The sequence below is a fragment of the Phragmites australis genome, chromosome 8 (genome assembly GCF_958298935.1).
Source record: "Phragmites australis chromosome 8, lpPhrAust1.1, whole genome shotgun sequence".
Taxonomy (NCBI): Eukaryota; Viridiplantae; Streptophyta; class Magnoliopsida; order Poales; family Poaceae; genus Phragmites; species Phragmites australis.
Genome location: NC_084928.1, coordinates 1096544 through 1115050, shown reverse-complemented (window position 1 = coordinate 1115050; position 18507 = coordinate 1096544). Strand labels below are relative to the sequence as shown.

Below are 18507 nucleotides of genomic sequence, written 5' to 3'. Positions count from 1 at the left end.
AAAGCACTTGAATTAAAGCTCTACTGAGCTTGTTTCGAGCCAGCTTCTGAAGAGTGAAGAGATACTACTCACATTGGCTAGTTCTTACAACCAGTACTAACAGGAAGCCAAAAATAACTGAAGCATGAAAATCACAAGACATCAGTACCACCATTCACGCCACCAAAAAACGCAGGTCCAAGTTTCCAACGAAATCACATCAGGAGCAACAGTAACTGTCATCAATTATCCAAAAACGGTGACAGGATCCGGAAAAGCAAGTGTAATTTCTTTCTGGCAGTACAAGTTCAAAACACTACTGAAAACAAACAACTGATTGGGCTATTGATCAAACTATCAGAGGCAAGGAGCCCCTACCTGCGACTGTCTAACAGAGTATGATTGACAGCCATGACAACACACAAGGCAGATAAACTCACATCAAGATGTTCATATTTCGTACGACCACCGTCTTTCACCGCTGATGGGAATAACAAGAATTTGGAAGTGTTTCACAGCCTTGTGATAACAGCTTCGACTTCGGCAGGGGTATAGAGGTGGTAGCTGGGCGCAACCTTTGCGATATCGACATTGTTTGGGGTTACCTGTTTAGAATGAGACAAGAGTTCAGATAACTGCGGAATGGTTTCACAGAGATGAGCGATGGAGTTAGTCGTGGCTTGGCACACCGTACCTTTTCTTCCATAACCTGCTTCAAGATAGAAAGGGCTATGGTCTCTGCCTCCGCAAGCGTCAGTTCCTGCATCGAGATGTTAGAAAGGAGTCATTTTTAGTTCTCTTTTATACAAATATCATAAAATGTGTATAAATATTATTCATGTACTTCGACAACTGAAAAGGGGGCCTATTATCAAGTGATTTATTAGCCCTCTAGAATGTCAAAAGGTGAGAGCATGTCTTGTATCTTATTCTGCATGAGTAACACATTGAGGCTTTTACGCAGAATCCAACTGAAGTAATGCACTTGGAAACTATCTATCTGACTTTAATGACATATGCCACGTAGGTTTAAGACCACTGTATCTGAACTTTAATGAATAATTCTATAACCAGGGTTCATAAGCAGCATATCTGTCATGCTTCTTGGAGTTGTACAATCAGCTTAGCATGTACTCTTATCTAGTGTACCTTGTTGTACTGTTCCTGTAATGAGCTATCAGCTCCTTCAGAGCCAGATCCAATTGCCTTTGCATCGCATTGCCAAAAGGTCCCAGACGGGTCAGTGTAGTACCTGCAGCACAGAGAAGTTGAGTTATGAACTGTTTGAAGTAATGCAGTTGACTTTGTGTAAATAGAGATTGTGTCCCACAACATAAGGAGATGTCATGGTTGCATAGTGAGCAAAACATAACAGAAGGTGTTGTTTCAAGTGCCCGACCTCCACAAAATATTCCACTAACCAACAACCTCAACTAACATGTATACTTTATACTTATCAGGAAACAAGGAAACAAATACTCTTCTTCATTAAAAACTAAACATATCAATGAAATCATGATATGTAAAACATATTTGTATAGAACCCCACAGGGAACTTTTTGGACATCAAACTCTTATCTGATATGCCAGTTTTTCAAATATCAAACTCCTCTTGGCTATGCCCCATACAGAATGTAAAAATAGTTTCTATCTTGAACCACAAACTAACTAGCTATACTGGCCAGACAGATCTCGGCAGTTAAATACTATGATCTTTCTGACATCAACTCGAATTGAAAGGGAAAAATGGAACTAAATAGATGATAAAAACAGTCACTACAACAGTCTTGGTCATAAGTTCCACGATTTTCTGATTTCCACTGTGTTTGTGGAAAAAGCTTCAGGATTCCTATCTTTTAGATAATTTCCCCTTTTCCAGGTATAATACATAACGACTTAGAAAAATACTACCTAGCATACCATAGTTCAAGGAAGGTGGGAAGTGGGAACAAATGGTAACACCATAGCAGAGAGGTATTGACATTACTTATGAATAGCAATGAAGATGGCAGTCCGGGAAAAATGCAACAGAAAGCAAAGACAATTGCATGCTACTACAATAGTTTCAGACAAAAAAAAAACAGCCCAATTTAAAACGTGTATTCTCAAAACAACAATTAATGAAAACCTGTCCACTCAGCTAAAAGGATCAATACTTACAAGCTAGGTCCATTCTCATCATGACCAGCAATAAGGAGAGAGACTCCAAATGGTCGTGACTGCACAGAACACCAAGTACATCAAAACCCTGCTCCATTAATAAATGGGGTGATTGTGATTTCAATATACCCCACAAGTTATTTGGATGGAAATATAACAGTACACAGGTAATGCAGCACACTGTCGGTGTGTAAATGAAGCAAAAACTAGTAGTGGGCCTTATCAAAATTGCTTTGATCAACAGCAATGTTTCTGCAATCAATCCTTAACAGACTAACTTATGGGTACATCTTCACCTTTAGCAAGATAATGGTCAGCAACAAAAGAAGCAAACCAAAATGCAGGCAGGATTGGTCTAGATTCACAAACTCCTTATCATTCTGTAAATTTAGTAGTTATCTGTTATCTCTTCTCAAAGTAGTTATTGTAGGAATGCCTATAACACCTATAAAACTTTCACAAAATGTCCATCCACAGTCAAAACACTTCTGATAAACGTAGCAGGCAGCCATAAAAGACTACAGCGAGAAAGATGCGGGCGCCTCTTCGAAAGGAGAGGGAAACATAAAAAGGATTATCATGCGAATTAATCTTGCAAACAACAAGAATAAATGAGGCTCACCATTGACTCTTCATCACCTTCGCCAAAGCGCAGAGCTAAGTCACAGATAGCTTGTGTGGCAGATTCCACTGTCATTGGCTCCCCATATGAGAACCTATGATTCTGGTTGCAAACATATCAATTGAGATTAACAGATAAAGGCCTACAAACACATAAGACATGCATATAACCCAAGAAAGTACCTGAGTCTCAACACGAGCATGCTCAACTAGTGTTCTAGCATCAGCGATAAGCCCACTCATGGCACAACCTATGTGCTCATCAATTTCCATGATTTTCTCCACACTGCTAGGTTCCTGTAAAACATCAAAAGCCAAGAAACCTTGAATTCTTTGACAATTTAAACATGACATAAGCTACAGCACGAAATAAGAAAGCTAAGTAGTGCTGCTACATCCTTTGATAAACTATTAGTGTTATCAAACCATAAGATAGCATGAAGTTGATGGTAGAGACCGGAACTCTGAACACAGCTATCTACACCCTCTTGTCAGTTGGAGCACAACGTATTGTGAAAACATTGCAGTATAATGAGGGGCAGCACCAACATCCATGTCTAATAGGATAATCCCAGAGGAACTAAGGATAAACATCGCATACGCACCAGCAAACAAAAGGCATTTGTCGTACATAAGTTTAGTCGGCAATGTTCCCAATAAAATATCCAAATGCACAGTTTGTGACGATACAATCAAATAATTTCACCATCTCAATTGAAGAAATAAGTAAAGAGCACGCACCAGCAGTGGCGAGGTCACACGTTTCTCAACAGCAAGGACAACACCATCCTTCGTCTTCAATCCAATCGCAGTCGATCCCAACTACAAGAGCAGAAGGATCAACAACACATGCCTCACATACATGCAGACACACACACATAAATTCCACAAGCAAAAACATGCCTAAAGTCTACAAAGTAGCAAATTAACAACAAACAACACGCAGAGTCACAACGCCACGCAGAGTCACAGGCCACGAAACCTTCAACAAAACCCAACTAGTGAAATCGAGTAATGCCCAGCAGTTCAGATTCCACCACCAAATATACACCCGGAACGCAACATCTCAGCAATTCAGTTCGTCCTAAAACCCAACTACCAGGTCCAGATTTGTGCCCAAGCTACCCCCAAAACCCACACAAATCTAGCCCCTTCCTCCAAGTTCGCCCGACCAATCTGCACACAACTTCACATCTCGTCAACTCCGCTGTCTATATTAGATCCAAGAAACACCTCACCCTTCAAGAAAATTAGATTTTTGCCACTATAAATAATGGGCTTCGCAGTTTTGCCACTCTAAAGATTGACTCCGTAGTTTTGAGTAGCAATTATGTGAAGCCAATCTTTGGAGCTGCATAATGGCAAGGAAACTAAAGAGACAATGTTTTGAGTGGCAATTCTTTGAAGCCAATGTTTAGAGTGGCAAACCAGTAAATCGCACGTTCTTTAGTTAGAGTGGCAAAAATCCAAAATTCTCCTTACCTAAGACTCGGAAAAAATAAGAAGAAAAATCTCACCTTGATGGCCTCGATGGCGTACTCGACCTGGAACAGCCGCCCCTCCGGCGAGAAGGTGTTCACCCCGCGGTCATACTCCGTCCTGCGCCCACATAAAAAACCACCAAAAAATCCCCAAGAAAATTAGCCCCATCACACCCAAAGCGCCCCCGACGGATCGCGCATATGTTAGAGGGGAAAAAAAATCGAATTTTAGGAGGAAAAGGTCCAGCACCTTGTAAGAAACATCTTGGCAGCGGCGGCGGCGGCGGCGGATGCGAATTCGAGCAAGAACAAGGGCCGCCTCTCTCGTTCTCGCTCTGGGAACAAGATGGCTTGGGAGCTTCTTGCGAACAAAGTTGAAGCAGGCGACGCATGGGTCCCGCCTGGCAGTTCCACAGAGGCTCTAGAACGCATCGGGCCTTGGACAACTTCAGAACTTTTTTATTATTTATTTTTTAAATCATAAAATTAAAAAATTACGTTTCAATGCTCTCAAATTTAAGAATAGATGATGCTATCAGTTAACTCTCTAAAAATTTTCAGATAAAACTACTACTTGTACAATAAAAAATAAAAAAAGATAAAAATGATATCCCTAAGATTTGTGTTTTTCTTCTCATTGTATAAGTAAATTTTTGAGCGATAGATGACAACATCTATCTACACCATAGAATTTTTTTCATAATTTTTATAACTATATTGATAATATTTTAAATTTTGAGAACATTATAACGCAAAAAAATTTACTTTATATGCAGCCCTTCACGGATGATATATAGTCTATCGTCCACTGAAAGGGGACATGAGTTTAGATGTGCAAATTTTTAAAACAATTGTATATATTTGCAATTTTTCGATTTAAAAAATATAAAAAATAAAAAAATCCCAAATTCATCCGTCTGGGCTCAGATGACGAGTGGGAGAAACATACTGGACCAGATTCTGATGTGGGCCCGCAAAGAGATCTTTTGGGCCTACAACATGGTCATGGCAGAGCAGGATTTTTTTATATTTCAAAAATAAAAAATTACAAAAGTAGATGTCTATTTAAAAATATTATAAAAATAGGCATATACTGTTCATTAAAAGTGCGATAAGTACATGTTGCCCTTCTAATAGATGACAACTTTAAAAAAGTAAATATGTCACCCTTCCAACGGAAACATGTTTAAAAATAAAAATAAAAATACTTTGTTCTTTTGCTCTCGAAATTCAAAACACTATCAAAATTATCATAAAAGATTCTGATTTTTAGTGATGTGGAGGATACTAGGATCTAGCTTTCAAAAAATTTATATTTTTGTTCAACGAAATTTGTCTTTCTTTTGTCTCTGTCAAACTGTGTACAATGAAATTTATCTATTTTGTTTCTCAATGTACAAATCATTTTTTTATCTGAATATTTTTAAGAGCTAGATCACAATGTCCTCTGTACTATATATTTGTTTCAGATTTTTTCATGATTATTTCAATAATTTTGAATTTTAAGATAATTAGAATTTTAAGAACATATAATTTTATTTTTAAAATCCGTCGCTCGCTGAAAGGGTGATATGTGCTTGTCACTCTTTCATTGGACGACAAACACCTATTCCTATAATTTTTTTCAAACAACGTCTATTTTTGTAATTTTTTTATTTTCGAAATATATAAAAAAAAATCCTTGTTCCAGCGTGCGATGCCGTCGTCCGGTCAAGACACCGTAGACCCGGCCTAGTGGAAGACCCGGTCTTGGCTCCGCCAATGCTGGGTTCCGTTCCGTTCCGTTCAGTTGCATTGAACTCCTATCGCCGCTGCATGCTCGATCCGTCGATCGTCTCGTCTCCAACAACACGCCCTGCCTTTATAACTGACGCGTCCCTGCAGCATCACTAGTCTCTAGCTGGTAGCTGCACTCAGTGTGCTCGTGCGCGAACCATGGCGGACGTGCTGGTGGGCTCGGAGCGCCGCGTCCTCATCGGCGTTTACGGTCTCCCCGCGCCGCCCCCGCCGCCACCGCCAGAGAGCCTTCTCGGCCGGCTCGACCAGATCGACATGCGGGTACGTGCCTGCGCATCGCATTTGGTGACCACGTTGATATATTTTCTTTCGCGCGTTGCGGTATGATGCCTCGGCTTTATGTTTTGTGATGATCGATGCTCTTCATGCAGCTGCGGCAGCTGGAGGAGCGGCGCCGGCGGCCGGCGCACGCGGACGACGGCGACGTCCGCCGCGCGCCGGCGCAGGCGCAGCACCAGCACACCAAGTCCCTGCCCTCGGCGCTGCAGCAGCACGTGCAGCTCAGGGGCACCCTCATGGACCGCCTCAACCTGCTCGAGTCGCGCATCCGGCAGCTCACCTGCGAGCTGGACCTGGACGGCGGCAAGGCCGGAGCCGGGAGCTACGCCGCCCTGGGGAGCTCGTCCTCGGTGGCGCCGCAGGACCCCGCGTGGTCGGAGTCGGTTCCGTTGATGGAGCCCTTCAGGGACCCGGCGGCGATGTGCGCGCCCGATAAATCGGCGGCGGACGGGAGCTGGAGCGCGGTGGAGATCCTGCAGAGGGGCACGCGCCAGCTTCACCGCGACAAATGCAACCCACCAAATAAGGTGAGTTCCGGCGTAACATTGACGTACTCAAGGCAGCAATGCATATACACATTTCTTTTTTGTTCAAATATATAATGCATATGCATATACACATTATTTCTTTTTTTTCAAATATATGATGCATTGACTTCTTTTTTTATGGAAGAAGGATATCTCTCTCTCTCTCTGTGTGTGTGTGTGTGTGTGTGTGTGTGTGTGTGTGTGCGTGTGTGTGTGTGTGTGTGTGTGCGTGCGTGTGTGTGTGTGTGTGTGTGAAATCTGGATTCTTGCAAATTGTGGTACAGCACATTGATCCACGGTGAAACTGGTTTTTTTGTTTGTGTTTTTCTCGTGGCCTTCCAAAGGTGAAGAGCCTGAAGGGAGCGAAATGCGCGTGCCAGAAGGAGAAGAGGAATAGGACAAGCAGGCGGTGGTTTACGGTCGGATGCTAGTTAGATTGCCAATCAACAAGACACGTGGATGAACTGATCTTCACGGATCCTTAGAAGATATGTTTTGTAATTTGTTTTCTGCTTTGTTTGTTTTACTCTTCTATCATATATATAGAAGTATATCGAAATGTATGGGTTTTAGTAGCATCGTGTAGTGGGTCAGATATTAATTTGCCTTTTGATAATCTAGAGGGTCAGATATTTTCCTTCGATTTTTCTGCGAATTGTTGGAGTAATCGTATCAAACCTGACTCAAGCGTAACCATATTCATGTGAGCACCAAGTTTGTACTTGTTTCCTTTCAAGATTTCTGCAAGTTAGTATCTGGAAGCAGCCGGTAATTAGCTTGTTTGCTTTTCATTATAATTATGTAGCGCAGCTAGAGGCAGCAACTTTGATAGTAGTAAAAGGAAAAGAAACTCAACCACAGCTAGAGTTTTTTTTTTCTTTTTTGATCAAAATCAAGATACGTATAAACGCCAGTCCAGTTTAACTCGGAGTTCACAGTAGGTTTGAGGACGTAGCTCCATTTGCCAAAACAGAATTCAAAAACTCCATTCTTTGAACTGAGATGCCCAAGCTGCATTTTAATCGGAGTAAAATCGATCACGGTCCAAAACCAACAAGCAGATCCTCTGACTTCACTCATATGTGAAGTCAGGTGATTTTAAGTGGATCTAAGTGATTGAATCACAGATGAACAGTTCAGATTTAGTGCTACAGTTCGGTAAACAGTAAAATCTTGCTACAATATTGGTGAACAGCACCTGTGCTACAGTAACCGCATGCAAAATACTATTCACCCAGACTCAGTTTACTGTGTGCCTAGCTGAAATTAGAGAATCTCGATCCATGGCTTGCTAGCTGTTACTAGGCTACTAGCTACCATCCGGCATTCGGGCAGAAAGAAGCAAGACGACGCAGCAGCCTCCAATAATAGGCAGCGCTCGTTGCAGCACCTGACACAGAGCCGGTGGCCGGTGCTGGTGCTGGAGCGCGCGGCTCGGTATTTGACCCGGTCCGCGGCCTCTGCGCACCACGCCAAACATAGCGCGGCTTGCTTAAACTTGGCACGCCGCCGGCTACCATAACCCGCCATTTCTCCCCTCCCCTCCCCTCGCCCCTCCCTCTCCTCCGATTGGCCCGACCAACCAGAGAAAGAGAGAGGGTGAGAGGGCCCTGCCAGTAATCCCTCCCTGCAACTTGATCATGCCATCGTCGGAGTGGTGCTGGTTGGGTAGCACAGCAATGACGCGCCGCGGGACGCTCCCGCTGGCGCTGCTGGCCGCGCTCGCGGCGCTGACGGCCGTGGCGGGGCAGGGGCGGCCAGTCACCGAGAGCGGCCCCGAGACGCCGCCCACGCCGTCAACCTTCACCGCCAAGGACAGGTTCCTCATCGACTGCGGTGGGACGGCGCCCGTGAACACCACCGATGGGAAGGCGTACAAGACGGACGCGCAGTCCAACCATTTGCTCTCGGCCAAGGACGCCATCCTGGTCGCCGACGACAAATCCGACGTACCCTCGCCGGTGTACCTCACCGCGCGGGTCTTTAAGGAGGAGGCCGTCTACAGCTTCCCGCTCACCGTGCCCGGGTGGCACTTCATCCGGCTCTACCTCTTCCCGTTCAAGGGCGGCGACGTCGACCTCTCGTCCGCGACCTTCAGCGTGTCCACGGACGCCAACGTCCTGCTCCACAGCTTCACCGCCGAGCCCAAGCCGGTGATGAAGGAGTTCCTCGTCAACGCCACCGAGAACCACCTCGCCATCAAGTTCCAACCGCTCAAGGGCTCGGCCGCGTTCATCAACGCCATCGAGGTGGTGAACGCCCCCGACGAGCTCATCACCGACACTGCCTTGTCGATCGCACCGGTGGGCCCGACCGGAGGGCTCTCCGAGGCGGCGTACCAGGTCGTGTACCGGCTCAACGTTGGCGGTCCAGCCATCGGCCCCGCGAACGACACGCTCGGAAGGCACTGGGACGTGGACACGCCATACGTGCAGTCCAAGGAGACGGTGAAGGACGTGTCCGTGCCGCCGAGCGCCATCAAGTACCCTGACGGGACGTCGAGGCTCGTCGCGCCGACGCTGGTGTACGCGAGCGCCGCCAAGATGGCCGACGCGGACGTCGGGAGCCCCAACTTCAACGTGTCGTGGAAGCTCGACGTCGACCCGTCATTCGGCTACTTCGTCCGCCTCTTCTTCGCCGACATCGTCAGCAAGTCCATGAACGACCTCTACTTCAACGTCTTCATCAACGGGCGCAAGGCCATCTCCGGCCTCGACCTGTCCACGATCACCGGCGAGCTTGCGGCTCCCTACTACAAGGACTTCGTGGTGAACTCTTCCGTCGCCACGGACAAGCTCAGCATCCAGGTCGGGCCCATGGGGGAGGACACCGGCCGCGTCGACGCGCTGCTTAACGGCATCGAGGTGCTCAAGATGAGCAACTCGGTGGGCAGCCTGAACGGCGAGTTCGGCGTGGACGGCAAGAAGGCCGAGGACGACACCGGCAGCCGCAAGGCCGTGGCGGCCGTCGGGTTCGCCATGATGTTCGGCGCGTTCGCGGGTCTCGGTGCGATGGTGGTGAAGTGGCACAAGCGGCCGCAGGACTGGGAGCGGCGCAACAGCTTCTCGTCGTGGCTGCTGCCGATCCACACCGGGCAGTCGTTCACCACCAGCAAGGGCTCCGGCTACGGGTCCCACAGGAGCGGCAACACCTTCTCGTCTACGATGGGGCTGGGGCGGTTCTTCTCGTTCGCGGAGATCCAAGCGGCGACCCAGAACTTCGACGAGAAGGCCATCATCGGCGTGGGCGGGTTCGGCAACGTGTACGTCGGCGAGATCGACGACGGCACGAAGGTGGCGGTGAAGCGCGGGAGCGCGGAGTCGGAGCAGGGCATCAACGAGTTCAACACGGAGATCCAGATGCTGTCCAAGCTGCGGCACCGGCACCTGGTGTCCCTCATCGGCTACTGCGACGAGAACTCGGAGATGATCCTGGTGTACGAATACATGCACAACGGGGTGTTCCGCGACCACATCTACGGCAAGGATGTGTCCCCGCTGTCGTGGAAGCAGCGGCTGGAGATCTGCATCGGCGCCGCGCGCGGGCTGCACTACCTCCACACCGGCACGGCGCAGGGCATCATCCACCGCGACGTGAAGACCACCAACATCCTGCTGGACGACAACTTCGTGGCCAAGGTCTCCGACTTCGGGCTGTCCAAGGACGGGCCCGGCATGAACCAGCTGCACGTGAGCACCGCCGTGAAGGGCAGCTTCGGGTACCTGGACCCGGAGTACTTCCGGTGCCAGCAGCTGACGGACAAGTCGGACGTCTACTCCTTCGGCGTGGTGCTGCTGGAGGCGCTGTGCGCCCGGCCGCCCATCGATCCGCAGCTGCCGCGCGAGCAGGTGAGCCTCGCCGAGTGGGGCATGCAGTGGAAGCGCAAGGGACAAATCGAAAAGATCATGGACCCAAAGCTCGCCGGCACCGTCAACCAGGAGTCGCTCAACAAGTTTGCCGAGACCGCCGAGAAGTGCCTCGCCGAGTTCGGCAGCGACCGCATCTCCATGGGCGACGTGCTGTGGAACCTCGAGTACGCGCTCCAGATGCACGACGCCAACCCGCCCGAGGGTGCCCAGCAGGCCGGCGACCAGCAGGACTCCGTCGCCACCATCTCCACGGAGGGAAGCTCCGGTGTCACCTCCGTGCCCGACACGTCCACCACAGCAGCCGGCGAGCTCTTCCAGCAGCTCGCCGACATGAAGGGGAGGTGATCCATTGATGCATGCATGCACGGTGGAAAAAAAAAAGAGCAAAAAAACAAAACAAAAAGAGACCGACGAGTATATGTACATGTACGTGTATGGCCTCCACATTGCTGTCGCATTGGTCGCAGGTAACAACTAGTACTGATCGATTTTTCCAATCTGTCTAAGACGAGAGGTGATCGAACTGGTGATGGCGAGAGGAAGCTGATTCAGAAATTTCCGACTAATATATGCCTTAATTAATGTACTTAATTTGTTGCGTTAAGTGTTAAAATTTGCATTTTGGTAGCTAGGAGACGCTTCGCTACAATCCCCGCTTTTGTGTACGTGATCAGAAATCATATAATAATCAACCGACATATTCAGTACAGTGAAGTTTTTCATTTAGACTACAGCCTGGCGTTATATGATCACGCATACTAAATTTCATATGTCTGAAATTTAAGCGGTTTGTTTAGACGGCGAATAACGTCGGCGATGGTTAGGGGAGATGGTTGATTTAGGGGTTCCTTTGTCGTACTTAAAAGATATCCTGAGGAGGGAAGTGCAGGGTCAAACGGCGCCGCAACGGGAACGCCATCGGTTACGGGCGATGTAGGATGGCCAGTGGACAAGTGTCGGGGTGAGAGAGATAATGACATTAGGTTAGTGCGGCGACAGGCAGCAGCGGCAAATCTAGAGACAAGTGGAGGAGGGAGGGAGGCGGGAGAGTGAGCACGACTGTGAACCCACGGGCGGTTGAAGACGAAGGCGAGGATGAGATACAGACATGAGGTTGAAGACGACTATGAGCTATTGGATGGGCAGTTGTCGCCTAAAAAAACAAAAATAGGTGGTTGATAAATAACATCGCATTTTGACCAGGGTTCACAAATGCGACGAATATCAGTCAAAATTTGACCAATTCGAGACGCATCGAATTCCTAAACCGAGTGAATTTCAAAATTTGAATTAAAAAATCACAAAAATTTCTAAAAATACAAGAGACAATTCTAAGACATTTTATAAAAAAAATAAAAAACAATGCCGTTTGCATCATATTGGGAGTAAGTTTGAAAAAAATATTGAAATGGGTCGTATAAATATGATGATTTAGCCATCACATTAAGGAAAAGCTTAACATATAAATATTTTTTTTGTGTAGAACGTATCTTAAGAGGATCTTTAAAATTTGTTTCACTTTATTTTGAGTTTTATTGATTTTTCCATGATTTTAACAAAGTTCACAAGAATAAAGTGAACATGTTAAGAAACAATATTGTAATTAACTTTTTCATGTCTACCATTATTATTTTTTACATAAAGACTAGTATAAGTAAAATAACAAAGTAGTTCTACTAATTTTGGAGGTGTGATGGGTTAGTTATGAATTAATCTAGTTGTAACGTATTTACACAATTATGCATGTTACAATAACTAATCATGAGTTTATGTATTTTTAAAGGACATAGGATTATATAAAGAAGAAGAACAAAATTGGTTTCATGATTTTGGATTAACAAAGAATTAACTATGCATTTAACTAGTTTTAACAAATACATTTTCTCACAGAAAATATTTAATTTTTTCATGAGTATAAATACTTTTATCATGGAAATCATGTTAAAAAAACTAACAAAATTTGTTTCACTTAATTTGAAGCTCAGATAAATTAGTTATTGATTTTACATAATTAAGCTATTTTTTGGTTTTTTGGTTGAACTTCACCAAAATTCGAGAAATACTCTTGGTAAATCGAAAAAACGGAGCAGTTTTTAAAGAATTCGAGTAGTTTTCGATATTGACAAATGCGATCGAATATCGACAAAACCGGTTGAATTATCAAGAAAATTGGTCGCATTTCAAGAGTCCGATTCGAGCGTTTTTTGCCTTGGTCAACTGGGTTTGACCGCACAAATTCGTTCGAATTTTTGCCCAAATTTCACGTATTTTGCGTATTTTGAGAATGTGCGGGGTCGCAATTGTGAGCCCTGCCTTTGATTCACCTAAGTTTGTTCATAAAGAAATAAAATTCCCAATTCAGATAATTTTTAGAGTTTAATTCCCAATTGAGTTAGGATTAATGGAGCATGTTTATCTAGCTGATGCTAAATTCATCTGTCTTTAGTTTATCTAGCTGATGCTAAACTGAGTTGAGATTCATTTGGTTTTAGTTTAGAGATGCTCAGTGCATGCAGTTGAGCTGGGGAGAGGTGCATGATCGAGTAATGACTAATATCCTCGTCACGTATGCTTCCGCGCGAAGCATGCGTATCTTTTGCACGGCCAAATGGCCAACTTACACGTAATTGGGGATCGATGCCTTGGCTTGCCTACCAATGAATGACTGGGAACTGAACTTACCAGATCACAATACCAGGGGCATCATCTCATTATGTCTTGACCTGCGCTATGTTACTCGGTCAAAAATTTAAAACGAAGTTCAGAAATTGCCTAAAAACCACTCACAATTTAATTTTAAGTTTGACCAATAATATATTCCTATCTATATCGATTCAATTATCACGCGAAAATAGTCGTTTTAACTTGTCACCGAGAGATGATATATTCCTATATATCATCACAGAAAACCGGGAATCATCCGCACAACTATATATATCGTCGAGAATTCTATTGGTCGGTATTTTCATGTCAAAATATCTATCAATCCTAATCATGATTTTTGGATTTTAAGCTGCAATAATCATCTAAAGGGGACCCCTACAATTGTCCAGCCTAGCAGAAAATAATGCAAAGTAGTCAAACTCAAACAGTCTGTTGGCCCCCACTGGTGTTTTCTTTTCTTCTAAAAGAAGCAAAAGGAAGCTCTAACCAAATGATGAATCAGACTTGCTGCGTGCAAATATTCGTGTGCACGGAGCGAAATGCAAAACGCTTCCATGTCCTATGGTCGGTCCTAGAAGAGAAAATGGCAACGGCACCAATCATCATACCGCCCATAGCTTGCTAGTCACATACAAGTGGGCCCTAAAGCTATGTGACCCGTCTGTTATTACTCAAAATTTTACACGACCTTGCTTATCTAGAAAAGTCCGTTATCATATCAAAACGGGTGGCTTACAAAGTCTCTGCTATATAAAATATAGGTTGGATTCCGCATCATATTTTCCTACTCTCCTCTTATTAATAAAATCTCTTAAAATTTAAATAATTTATCTATTATTTTTTTTTCTCATTCTCAAGCCTCTCCGCCTCGTTACTGGCTACAGATATATGACCCGTTTTACTAAGAAAAATAAAAGAAAAAATTAGAAGAAAAATTAGCAGATAATTTCTTTTTATCATATCTGAAATCAAACTACGATATTACTCTTGACGTATTCATTCAGTGACACTTTTATGGTGCATTTACATCTTTATACTTAAATTCTATTTAATATTAACACATTTAATATTTATGTTTTTGTTACGATATACTGACACTCAGCTAGTTACATTTAAGCCCAACCTAGTGTGTGTCGGCCCGACTCACGTGCGGCACACTGTTACCTCATAACTTAAAGTTCATTGGGTTTGATATTCTCGTTACGAATTATTTGACATTGTTATTATTTATTTTTTTATCAGCTTAAACTTTTTATGAACTAGTAGAATGTATGAAACACAATATGGTAGTATACAAGTAGAGCCAGGAAACAAACATAGGAGCCAACTCGCCCCTTGAAACATAGCTAGATTATGAGTTCTAAAATTGCTACCTGCTCTAATTCTTTTTTTAATGAAACTCCAGGAGAGCAGCTAATTATATTAATAATAAGAAGAGCACAATAGACTAACAACACTCAGTTAATTTAGAAAAATCAAGTAAAAATTACAACACAACGGACAACTACATAACTAAACTAGACCTAAGACACTACAACACTTGACCATCTTCCTAGCTACACTAGGACTGAGATAGCAGCCTCGCCGGCAAACAGCCCAGGGTCAGACTTAAGACGTTTGAACCCAAAAACACAATGTCAGGATTAATCCCTAATAATAATTTCAGGGTGTACCGGATGGCGGGTGCGTGATCGGCGTTTCAGGAATCGATGTGCGCGCGATGGACTCAGGGAGTTATACAGGTTTACGCCTCTCGGAGGATAATAACTCTACTTCCTGTGTATTGTGTTTGGAGGATCTCAATTAGCTACAGAGGTAGTTCTAGCTAGTTGACAGACTTGATCTGCATTGTACTACAAATGGGGTTCTCATCCCTTTATATAGTAGGGAGAAGAAGAACTTACATGTGGGTCCAAACAGAAGATTCCTGCTCATCTTAATATCTAACATAAGCTATCATTACGGAGGACAAGACATGCTCACTTACTCAGAGGGCTCAATATATCCCATCGACGTGCGCCGCTGTGCTGGTCTGTAAAGTCTCACTCTGTAGCATTTAATGTTACGAGATGAGATAATATCCCTCTTCCTCTGTGTTGTCCCTGAACATTTGCTTGATCGGCCTGCTGACAACATCCCATCCGTCATGTGTTGCCGTGTTGGCCTGTAAAGTCTCATTCCGTATTATTTAATGCTACAGGACAGGACAATACCCCTCTACGTTGTCCATGACTTCGTCCACTGGAGTTGGCGTCTGGAAAAGAAAAACACTTGAGTAGATGTTAATACATACGATTGAACAGGTTGTATCAGAACCGGCCCTGTGACCAGTGAGATCGGTCGTAGGTTTATGCGATGACACAGGGAGACTGGTCGTGTAAGCCTTGTACTAGTCGTGGGAACCATACCCTGATCGCGCGATCGATCAGTTTTAGGAAATATACGCCTCTGGTCGTTATATCCCTCATGGGGCCTGCTCACTAGGATACCCTTTTACTCAATACACCGATAGTAGCCCCAAAATTTCCCATGATCATGGTCTGGCCTGGGCGCACCACTTGGTTCCCGGGCAAACGTAGTCCGCCCAGGGAGTGGTCATTGACGCCGTCAGTTCTCAGAGTTCAACTCTGAACTTCGTGTTACGTGGGGAGGTTTAAATGTCCCCAGAGAGAAAAAGAGGGTATGAGAGAGAGATATTGATTATCGATGGATCTGAAGGACTCTTGGTTCCTTCTGTGCGCTCCCTCAGGTTTCGAGCAGTTTGAATGCTGCACTGGTTGGGGTGCCTCTATGGTTTAAAAGAGGAGTGTTTGATGGCCTTTCGAACCACCCCTCACCTTTTTTTTATTCTTTGATGAGTTGGTGTCGTTGTGGTCGTAGAGTTACTAGAGTGTCTGAACCATCTGCATGTACCAAGACCTAACCTACGCCGACCAGCTCCCAAGCTCTTGCAGAACCTTGGACCATTCCTATCGATGATCTCGTCGACTGGCGCATTTTGGAAGCGGTGGTCAATGCAACCTGGGGTTTGCGGTCGAACAAGTGAGTACGCCGAGTGATCTTCAAGGTGTGTTGTTTCGACCACCTGAGCCACGTGCTGGTCCTAGGCTACCCATGTAAGACTCGACCAGCTAACTCTTGTGTGGCTTACGACCTATTTTGACTAGCCTGCTGGGAGGAGCTACTCGCAGTGCAGAGGGATCGAGAGCGGGTGACCAAGGAAAGTGTCCTGCAGTGAGAGGAATTCTACGATCGCCTTAGCCATTGTCGGGAGGATCTGCTCACGGCATAGAAAGACTTAGAGCAGATGACCAAGAAGAGCGACGAGCATGAGTGACATTCTACGACCACCTCAGTCGGCCCTTTACCCCCTTCGACTCATTGCTTCGGTTCGCCGGTGTTTAGGTTCGCCCGACACTCGAGAATACCGTGACTGGTCACATTGAGTGGTTTCTAGCAGCCTCCGAGGAGGTAGTTGGCCTTGGGCAGAGGATTCACGAGACCGTCGGCGATCACCTTTTTTAGGTCAAAGTCCCCAGCGCCTGCCTTGCCTTTGCCTACGTCTACAACCACTTCCCCGACCTGGACCTCGTGCCGGTAGTCACTGGCGGCTTTGAAGGTACTCGGATGACCATAGAGGAGCTTGGCGCCTGTGCTGACTCATTTTTGTATAGCGCTCATTTCTGCCTTTGGATTATCCAGTTCGACCTACTTAGGGGTATCTTTGGATCCTAGGAGTATTGTCTTGAGGTTGTCTAGAGCTAGCCCCCGGGCTTTATCCGAGTGGTCGCTTTGTAATGAAAAGTGCTTGTCTTATGTGGATTTTTCCTGTGCTTGGGTGGCAAGTAGCCTCGGAGTGCTCGTTGTGACTAGGAAGGATCGCATCGACCTGCTCGCTAACTAGATTCCCGGCACTAAGGATGATTTTTAGCACAACAAGTCTTTCGGTGGCAACCAACGCTCGACCTGAGCTAGGACTTATGGCATCGTGGTCATTAACCCTCGGACGCCTTCCCTCTGACATCGTGCGAGTGGTTAACTTTGGATTTCATCCCATCAACATAAGCGAGTGGGCTAAACAAACTTGGCTGCAAGAAAACAAATCACATATCCTAATAGTTCTAGCCCCTGACCGTGTGATCGGTGGAAGAAACTGTCGACAATGTGGCCAAGTTCTTGGAACAAAAAAGCTTATAATTTGGTGGGAGATCTTGTTTGTCCGTGAAATCCTACAAAATAGAAAGCTTGGTTTTTTGGATTTGAAATACTTACAAGTCATGTTCCATGCTCGTTCAGAAGGTCCTGCAAAATAGAAAAATAGGCTCATCATCGAGTAGCCTTATACACAGAACCGGCATTTTGAGAGTTGTGTAATTTGCGACCGACCTCCTTGGCTAATCTGACCACGTTAGGCCGGGGAACTATAGGTCGCTTTGTAGCACCCATCCTCCCGGAAGGAGCTTATTACGACCTGCCCTACCCGTGGACTAAAACCTAGGTCGAAGTCGCCTACGACCCGTGTCCATTCTGGTGCCTAGTGGTCGTGGCCGCGGCTGAGGCCTTGTTGGGACCGGGCTGCTTGAGCCTTAAAGCACTTTTGCAGAACTATTCGCTCGAGTTTTTAACGTTGTCCTCGCTTGGCTACTTGGTCAGGCTTGAATGGTTGGCCATTCGAGGCGACCAGTGTGCGATCTCCAACTGGCGAATCGAGTCTTGTTATCCGTATTTATGCGACTTGGACTGCCGAGACGCACTACCAGCGCTCGTATGAACTTAATCGCTGCTGCGGTGGTGATCTCCCTAATGGGCTCGACCTCGATCCATTTTGTGAATTTGTCGATTACCACGAGTAGAAATTCGAAACCGCCTAGGGATTTAGGGAACGGTCCCATGATGCCAAGCCCCCAGACAGCGAAAGGCTGAGAGAGTGGTATAGTTTGCAATGCTTGGGCTAGTAGGTTGGTATTTCGACCGTGGTACTGACACGACTCACACCATTTCACTTGCTCGCAAGCATTCTAGAGGGCGATGTGAAGTTCGACCTCCACGTATGCCTCCGAGGATGTTAGGGAACTCTGTGCTCCCCCCATCATGAGCGATATATTTCAGTAAAAGGTCACTGCTCCTTTG

At 45.6% G+C, this 18507-nt stretch overlaps 3 protein-coding genes across 4 annotated transcripts; 2 read left to right on the top strand and 1 right to left on the bottom strand.

Annotated features, from left to right (window-relative positions):
• Positions 1–207: 207 nt before the first annotated feature.
• Positions 208–4696, bottom strand: LOC133926137 (proteasome subunit alpha type-5-like). 2 transcript variants are annotated; one of them, XM_062371916.1, is made up of 9 exons: positions 4492–4696; positions 4278–4359; positions 3502–3582; positions 2944–3057; positions 2762–2863; positions 2140–2198; positions 1129–1231; positions 674–739; positions 208–584 (listed from the first exon to the last, which is right to left on the bottom strand). In XM_062371916.1, exons 1-9 carry the CDS (start codon positions 4671–4673, stop codon positions 492–494), a joined length of 882 nt encoding a protein of 293 aa, XP_062227900.1. In that variant the 5' UTR covers positions 4674–4696; the 3' UTR covers positions 208–491. The 2 variants fall into 2 exon arrangements, 1 of the variants encoding a protein (XP_062227900.1); XR_009911057.1 differs by having other exon boundaries at positions 508–584; positions 2140–2227.
• Positions 4697–6176: 1480 nt separating this feature from the next.
• Positions 6177–7275, top strand: LOC133927499 (uncharacterized). The gene is made up of 3 exons (XM_062373985.1): positions 6177–6299; positions 6410–6844; positions 7189–7275. Exons 1-3 carry the CDS (start codon positions 6177–6179, stop codon positions 7273–7275), a joined length of 645 nt encoding a protein of 214 aa, XP_062229969.1.
• A 1248-nt stretch (positions 7276–8523) lies between these two features.
• LOC133927837 (probable receptor-like protein kinase At2g21480) lies at positions 8524–11058 on the top strand. The gene has a single exon (XM_062374224.1). The coding sequence runs from the start codon at positions 8524–8526 to the stop codon at positions 11056–11058; it is 2535 nt and encodes an 844-aa protein (XP_062230208.1).
• Positions 11059–18507: the final 7449 nt, after the last annotated feature.